Source organism: Peromyscus leucopus, chromosome 8b (genome assembly GCF_004664715.2).
Source record: "Peromyscus leucopus breed LL Stock chromosome 8b, UCI_PerLeu_2.1, whole genome shotgun sequence".
Lineage (NCBI taxonomy): Eukaryota > Metazoa > Chordata > Mammalia > Rodentia > Cricetidae > Peromyscus > Peromyscus leucopus.
This window is the reverse complement of record NC_051086.1, coordinates 45,361,209-45,369,655: the sequence shown is the minus strand read 5'-3', so window position 1 is coordinate 45,369,655 and position 8,447 is coordinate 45,361,209. Positions and strand designations below refer to the sequence as shown.

At 48.1% G+C, this 8,447-nt stretch overlaps 1 protein-coding gene across 6 annotated transcripts in view; it reads right to left on the bottom strand.

Annotated features, from left to right (window-relative positions):
• Positions 1-499: 499 nt before the first annotated feature.
• Positions 500-8,447, bottom strand: part of Pigl (phosphatidylinositol glycan anchor biosynthesis class L) — a 58,760-nt gene continuing 50,812 nt past the window's right edge. Inside the window, exons 4-7 of one of the 6 annotated variants that reach the window (XM_037201362.1) lie at positions 7,497-7,564; positions 3,820-3,851; positions 1,497-1,630; positions 500-863 (exon numbers count right to left, since the gene is read on the bottom strand). In XM_037201362.1, the coding sequence (XP_037057257.1) occupies positions 765-863; positions 1,497-1,630; positions 3,820-3,851; positions 7,497-7,564 (333 nt within the window). In that variant the 3' untranslated portion in view covers positions 500-764. Of the gene's footprint in view, positions 864-1,496; positions 1,631-3,819; positions 3,852-7,496; positions 7,565-7,925; positions 8,076-8,447 lie in introns of those variants that run through there. The other 5 variants (XM_037201363.1, XR_003733113.2, XR_005090436.1 and 2 more) reach the window with 5 other exon arrangements.

The following is an 8,447-nucleotide window of genomic DNA, read 5'->3' as shown; positions in this document are numbered from 1 at the left end:
GGAGCACTCTCTGGCTCACTTGCTCTGTGTCCCAGGGGCTGCCTTGGCCTTTGAGGTGCACCGAGAAGCCCCCCACTGTGATGGAGAGGCTGCTATGCTCTCTCTTGGACTTCAAAACCCTCAGAACTTTGAGCTAAGGAAACCTCAACTCGATAGACCCCCTGGTCCGTGGTGTTTCCCTTACAGGAACAGAAGACTGACCAACACAGCCTGCTTCGGAAGCAATGTAAAAGTCACATCTGTGAACTATTTTTTTTTTAAAGATTTATTATGTATACAGTCTGTCTGTATACCAGAAGAGGATACCAGATCTCATTACAAATGGCTGTGAGGCACCATGTGGTTGCTGGGAATTGAACTCAGGACCTCTGGAAGAGCAGCCAGTGCTCTTAACCTCTGAGCCATCTCTCCCGCCCCATGTGAACTATTTTTATGGCACCTTTACATTCATTTATGGTAGAGGCAATCTGCCCAGGCCTTGCTAGATGTTTGATACACACTCTGTTATCGTGCCAACTTTTTTTTTTTTTTTACAAGATTTGGTAAACTGGCGGGGTAGCTATTATTTTGTTGGTGCAGTCTGGAGTCTTGGTGGTTTCCTCCCTAAGGAGGAAGCTGGGTCTGTGTGACGTGCTGTCCACATGGTTTGTTCTCAGAGGCTGCTTTGCTGGGATCTCCTGGGCTAAGGAGACAAGTCAGCCCAAAGCCAGGCCCAAGGACTTCTTGATTTGTTTCTCCCTTTGTTCTGAAAACTCTTGTTGGCTTCAGAGAAACTGCAGTGAGTTGATTCTCATGTATCTGGAGAAGATGATGTAGAGGCGGCGGAACCAGAGGAGCTGACTGTGGTGGCAGGACATGGCCTTCTGGAAGAATCGAAGAGGACCAAAGATGGACACTGGCTCTGGAACTGTTATTTTCAGATCTCCCCTTCTCCCCAGAGCAAGGCACATCAACTCACAGTTCCCTACCCCCAACTCTAAAGAGTCTCAGGGTCACCTGCCCACTGCCAGCTTTTTTTTTTTTAAAGATTTATTTTATATGTATGTGTATGCTTGAGTACATGTATGTGCACCCCTTAGGTACAGTACCTATGGAGGCCAAAAGGGTGACAGAGCCCCTGGAACTGTAGTTACAGATGGTTGTGGGCTGCTCAGTGTGGGTGCTGGGAACTGAACCCAGGTCCCCTGCAAGAGCATCAAGTGCTCTTAGCTGCTGAGCCATCTCTCCAGCTCCTTATTTTCATTTTACTGATGCTGTTATGTATTTCTGAGTTCCCTAAAGTGAGCATGTGCCATTTATTTATTTAAAGTTTTTATAATCAGAAAAAAATGCCCAAGTCATTGAAAAAGTAAATCTGTCAGGTGCAGCTGAAATGGCCTAGCAAGCGGGGCAGGCCTGGTCCCCGTGGAGGGGGCTTGGCAGGTCACAGGGCTTTGAGGAGCCAAGGGGCCTGAGGCCGGGCTCCCGACGCAGTGTGCAGGAAGTACAATCCTTACCTTGGCCCGTGCCACTTCTTGGCTGGTGAGCATGAAGAAGACATCCTGGGGTGACAGTAGAGACCAGGGCAGATCCAGGAAGTAGAGATATTTCCGCAGCACATTCACAGACTGCAGAGTGAGGACAGAACACCCTGGACAAGGAGGGATGGCAGATGGGATCAGGTTGTCGCTCTCAGCCAGGTGTCTCCCTGAGCACCTTCCCTCTCCGGGGTGGCTCAAGGCAGGCAGAGGGCAGCTGCTCTCCAGATGTTTGGGTCCTTGTGCCAGCGAGCGTTGCTCTCTGACCAGTACTCTCCTGTATGGGGAGAGTGACGGCCACAGAAGCTCCCCACCCTCTGTTTCTGTCACTGTAAGAGGAAGCGGGTGCTAGAGGGTGGGGGACAGATGATGGAGACAGGAATGTCTGAGTCAGGAGGCTAAAGACTCATTTTGGCCTTGCTCTAACACAAGGCGCTGGGTGTGGTGGCTTTCACCTGTCATCCCAGTCCTTGGAAGGCAGAGACAGGTGGATTGTCATGAGTCACAGGCAAGCCTGGATACATATCGAGTTTGAGTTCAGCCTAGGCTTCAGAGTGAGACCCTGTCTCTGGAAAAAAAAAAAAAAATGGCGTGGAAAGTCCCTTAACTGCTCTGGGTTTTAGCTTCCTGGTTGCTCAAGTAGTGTTGATAGTGTAGGGCCTGCCCGTCTGACAGGGTGGACAGAAGAGTCAAATGGGACACACCCTGTGCTCCTAAGACTCAGCCTGTGAAGACAGCACACGTCACCCCTGTGAGGCGGGCCAGGCCTGAACTTGCTCAGAGAAGTAGAGAGGGACATCAGGCAGCGAATGGCCAGTGAGGTCCTATGTCTCCAGACAGTGAATGGCCAGTGAGGTCCTATGTCTCCAGACAGTGAATGGCCAGTGAGGTCCTATGCCTCCCAGACAGTGAATGGCCAGTGAGGTCCTATGTCTCCCAGACAGTGAATGGCCAGTGAGGTCCTATGTCTCCCAGACAGTGAATGGCCAGTGAGGTCCTATGTCTCCAGACAGTGAATGGCCAGTGAGGTCCTATGTCTCCAGACAGTGAATGGCCAGTGAGGTCCTATGTCTCCAGACAGTGAATGGCCAGTGGGGTCCTATGTCTCCAGACAGTGAATGGCCAGTGAGGTCCTATATCTCCAGACAGTGAATGGCCAGTGGGTCCTATGTCCAGTGAATGGCCAGTGGGGTCCTATGTCTCCAGACAGTGAATGGCCAGTGAGGTCCTATGTCTCCCAGACAGTGAATGGCCAGTGAGGTCCTATGTCTCCAGACAGTGAATGGCCAGTGAGGTCCTATGTCTCCAGACAGTGAATGGCCAGTGAGGTCCTATGTCTCCCACACAGTGAATGGCCAATGGGGTCCTATGTCTCCAGACAGTGAATGGCCAATGGGGTCCTATGTCTCCAGACAGTGAATGGCCAATGGGGTCCTATGCTTCAGCTGGGGTCTAGAAAGTGTTACTATTTCAAGCTCATCAATCTATAAGTAACTTGTGATGTACTTATAACCCCCTAATAAGTGGGTGATGGGAGGTGAGTCTGGGCGGACTAACAAAATGCCAGCGTGGAGAACAGCTGCCTTCCCTGGGAGGAAACCAGACAGGGCGCTCGGCAGTGGATGCAGTCTGACCTGTCCTGCACACCTGACTGATTCGGGGAGAGTGACCCACCTTCCCACACGTGCACAGTCTAGGGTGCTCATTCAGTCCACAGTGGTACTGTTCTAGGACTCCCACAAATACTGCAATTATGGATACTCAAGTCTGTCATAGAGAATGACACAGTATTTACATAGAACCTACCCACACCCTCTTGTACATGTTAAATCATCTCTAGGTTACTTATAATCCTAATATAAGGTCAGTGCCATAGAAATAGTTGCTATATTGCATTGTCTAGGAACCAGTGAAGAGAAAAGGATCTGCATGTTTAGTACAGTTCCCTTCTCCTCCTTGCATATTTAAAAATATTTTTATTTGTGCGTGTACATGTGTGTGTGCCTGCATGAATTTATGTGCACTGATGTCCCTGGAACTGGAGTTATAGGTTGTTGTAATCTGCCTGATACAGGTGCAGGGAACTGAACCCAGGGCTTCTGTGAACGCAGTAAATACTCTTAACTTGGGAGCCATGTCTCCAGCATCCCCTTGAATAATTTTGATCCCAGGTTGTGAAATCCATAGATACATAGAAGCCTATAGATATATGGAGGGCTGACAATATTTGCAAACGTCTTTGGTACATTTCTTAAATGGATAGTAACCATTGTCTATTTGCAATAAAACCAGGCTTCCTCACCTTTAGGCAGCTTCCCTTCTGAGTGCAGGGCCTGGAGGATGGAGAGGACAAGCATTAGAGAAGGTACGAGTCACCTACTCCTCTGTGTTAACAGGAGAGACATTAGAGCAAGGCTTGTGTGGCCCATGCCCCAGCCAAACACACAGGCTCCCAGTGGTTTCTATTGCATAAACATATCTATATGTTATATACATGTATATACACATCTAAATATACAGGATTCCTGGCTATTGCTGAGAGGACCAGAGTGGGCATTTCATTCCCACTCAGCTTAATGCAGAAGCTGGGTATGGCTTATGGAACAATCTGACCCAAGTTTTACTCATTAAAGATGAGGATAATTATCCTCAAATTATTTTTCACTTGAAATAATAATGTGAATTAGCTGGGCTTGGTGGTGCAAGCCTTTAATCCCAGCACTTAGGAGGCAAAGGCAGATAGATCTCTGTGAGTTCAAGACCAGCCTGGGTTACAGAGTGAGTTCCAGGACAGCCAAGGCTACGCAGAGAAAGTGTCTCAAAAAAACAAAAATAATCAAACAAGAAATTATACATTCAGGAGGCAGAGGCAGGTAGATCTCTTTGAGTTCAAGGCCAGCCTGGTCTACAGAGTGAGTTCCAAGATAGCCAGAGCTGTTACACAGAGAAACCCTGCCTTGAAAAAGAAAATTATGTAAGTATAGTGAAAGAATGTTTGAACATGTTAATTGATGTTTCTCCTCTAGTATCTCCTTTCTCCTTCTGGCCCCCTAACTCCCACTGTGTGACAATGAGAGTTGTTCTGAGCTCACTGCTCTAGAGAGGGACACAGTAAATCTAACACCACTAATCTGTGCATTTGCTTCCTGGCTTTGTTATCAGAAGACTGGGGACACAGAAGGAGAAGTGGCTAGACCCAGACAACACACACACACACACACACACACACACACACACACACACACACACACACACACACAGGAAGAGGGGCTCAGGGGCAGGGGCTAAAGTGAAGAAGTCAAGAAGAGAGTTGATAAGAGCATGGGAACCTTAAGAAGCAGAAAACCCTGAAAGAGGTTTCTGGGATGCTGAGGAGATGCCCTGTCCTGCACTCTGGGCAGAGCCTGGGGATAGTCAAAGCAGCATTGTGATGAGTGACAGGACCAAATACCACAGAAGGGCAGAGGCAGGCGAGGACAAAGGTGAGTCTGATGGGTTTAGCAGACAGGTGGAGAAAAGTTTCAGAGGCTGGTCAGCATGCCCACATGTTGCTTTATCTGAAGTACAGGGCCCACATTGGTGCTGAGAACTCAGGAATTCTGAGAGCCTGTGGCACTCCAGCTTCGGAAGAAATACCAGCCGCAGGCAGGCCTGTTTGCAGAAAGCTGTGCCCTCGAGTTCCCTGCTCTTCCTGTGCCTCCATTTCAGTGTTGACTAGTGTCCTGGTTAGCTTTCTGTTGCTGTGATAAAGACCATGACCAGAAGCAACTTTGGGAGGAAAGGGATTATTTCACCTTAAAACTCCCAGATCACTGTCTGTTATAGGGAAGTCGGGTCAAGAACTCGGGTAGGAACCTGGAGGCAGGAACTGAAGCAGAAGCCATGGAGGAGCACTTCTTACTCGCTTGCTACTTTTGGCTTGCTCAGCCTGCTTTCTAGTACACCCTAGGACCACCTGGCATGGGGTGGGGGCACCACACACAGTAGGCCGGGCCCTCCTACATCAATTATTCATCAAGAAAATGCCCCCGGGCTGGAGAGATGGCTCAGAGGTTGAGAGCACTGGCTGCTCTTCCAGAGGTCCTGAGTTCAATTCCCAGCAACCACATGGTGGCTCACAACCATCAATAATGAGATCTGGTGCCCTCTTCTGGCCTGCAGGCATACTGTATACATAATAAATAAATCTTAGAAAAAAAGAAAGGAAAAGAAAAGAAAAGAAAGAAAGAAATAAAGGAAGGAAGAAAGAAAAGAAAGAAAGAAAATGCCCCCACAGGCCTTCCTACAGGCCAATTTGATGGAGGTCTGAGAACGGTGAGCATGTTTAGAAGAAGGGAGAACAAGACTTTGCAGTGTCCCTTTCCTTCCTCAGTATGGAGGACAGGACCTGAGCTCTGCAGAAGTATTCACCAGAGGACAGGGAACACAGTCTGTGTCTGTTTGACCCTAAGTCATGCACCATTTTTGAGGCTCCATTTCAGTTTCACTGGTAAGATGAACAATTTTATCAATAAAATAGGATGGTGGTGGAAAATGTGAGTTTTTTTTTTTGGGGGGGGGCGCACACGGCGATGGTCTTGCTTGTGGCCTACAATGCCTGATGCTGAGACCTTCCTGCCACAGTCTCCCAAATGCTTGGAGAATAGGTGTGCGAACAGGCCAACAATTGGGACGTCATATTATGCATGTCTGTCATCTTTCTCCAAACACTAAAACAAAGCAAAAGTCTGGGAACAGCTTAGGAGAAACTTAACAGAGCATCAGTGAGGGGGAGGGGCAAGGATGATAAAACTCAGTGTGCTGGTCCACAGGTCTCACTCCTGGAGTCTCCTTCATTCACTCAGAGGGCTGAGGATTTGGCCTGTCAGGTTTCTGTGGCCAAAATCAAGATGGAAATAGAATCAGTTACCCATTTGTATGATCCAGGGTGTAAAAACAGAATTCAGCTGTTAAGCTGGACAGGTGCATACCTGTAATCCCAGCATCAAGAGGCAGAGGCCTGAGGTTCACTGTTAAGTTTGAGGCCAGCCTGGTTTACATAGTGAGTTCTAGACCAGCCAGGACTACATAGCAAGACCCTGTCTCAAAAACAAAACCAATCAACAAACAACAACAAATATATACATATACATACACACATATATATGTATGTATATGTACACACACACACACACAGGAAGGATCGTCAGTGTCTTAACCTAGGGAAGGGGGAAGAGAGAGCAATGGAGGATGAATATGATCAAAACACATCATATACATGACTGAAAATTATGAACAACCCACTATCATGTATATTTAGTATGGGCCAATAAGAAATTTTTTGTTTGTTTTTTCAAGATAGGGGTTCTTTGTGTAGCCCTGGGCTACACTATATAAACCAGGCTGGCCTCAAACTTATAGAAATCCACCTTCCTTTGCCTCCTAGTGCTGGGATTAAATGTGTGTGCTACCACTTCCTGGCTAGACCAATAAAACCTTGCAAAAACACAGTATGTCTATACAATATTCAGTAAATAAAGAAAATCTAAAAAAAAAAAAAAAAAAAAAAAAAACTAAAAAAAAATTTAGGAGACAGTCATTCTCACTCCTGTGGGGCTAGGGAGATGGCTCAGTGGTTTATAGCACTGGTTATTCTTCCAGAGGACCTGGTTCAATTCCCAGCAACCACATAAAGGCTCACAACCACCTATAACTCTAGTTCCTGGGGTATCTGCTGCCATCTTCTGGCCTCTGTGGGCACTGCATGCACATGGTGTACTGGTACACAGACGTGCATAAAGAGAAAACACCCATACATGTTAAACAAACAAACAAACAACAAAAGGGTGTGGCAAGGTGGGTCGATGGATGAGCAGTAGGGCAACCATGCCTGACGACAAAAGCCTAAGTTTTCTGGGGCTCGGGAAGGTGTTTTAGTGACTGTGACCCTTGAGCAAATGGAGAAACCCTTTCCCACTTCCATCACCCGGAGACGCATACCTCACCGCTTTGTACAACGCAATATGATTGTTGTGACCAGTGACTCCTTCTGCATCAAAAGTCACCACCTGTAGGGACAGACCCGGGGAGGAAGGGCTCACTCAGAGCTGTTGGATGGCTTCACCGCTGCCTCAGCTTCAAAGCAGCCTTCACCACTCCTTTGGGGAAGGGAAGAGCAGAGCCTGAAACTCTTCAAATTCTGAGCAGCCCAAGCAGGTAGGTCTGTGTGTGGCAACTGTCAGTGTGTGGTTCGCTCTCCCACATGCCTGGAGCTTGCTGATCAGGCTAGCCTGGCAGGCCAGGGGGTCTCTCTCTCCCCATGCTGGACTCATAAACACACAGCGCCATGCCTGGATTTTGTTTGTTTCCAACATGGGCCCTAGAGATCAAACACAAGTGCTCATGCTTGCAAGGCAAGCCTTTACTGACCGAGATGTCTCCCGGGCTCAGGCTACGGTTGCTGTAGGCTGGGGATGTGGCTTAGTTGGTGGAACTTGCCTAGCATGCATGAAATCCAGGGTTTGTTCCTCGGCACTGCGTGAGCTTTGATGTGGTGGTGCCTGTGTGTGACCCCAGTTCCTGGGAGAGAGAGGCACGAGGATCAGAAGGTTAGGGTCATCCTTGATCCACAATGAGTGTGAGGCCAGTCTGGGACACATGAGAACTTGTCTCAACAGATACTTGTTTCTTATCTGCCTGGCCACGGACGAGCACATTTATTTGCTTGGCTGGCTGCTGCACAGGCATTGTTCAGGCAGAGGCAGCCTGACTCCCTGGGGTTCCTTTCCTCATGCCGTACCACAAGTACATCGTCCTGGAGTCAGGCTCACGGCAGTCTAGCTTAGGCTGCCTCTGGGTCCATTTGCACAGACATCGTCAGTGTGATCATAGAAGAAACACAAGAAGACAGGATTCAGGAAAGGGACCAGAGATGGTCGGTTAGAGAGTGAT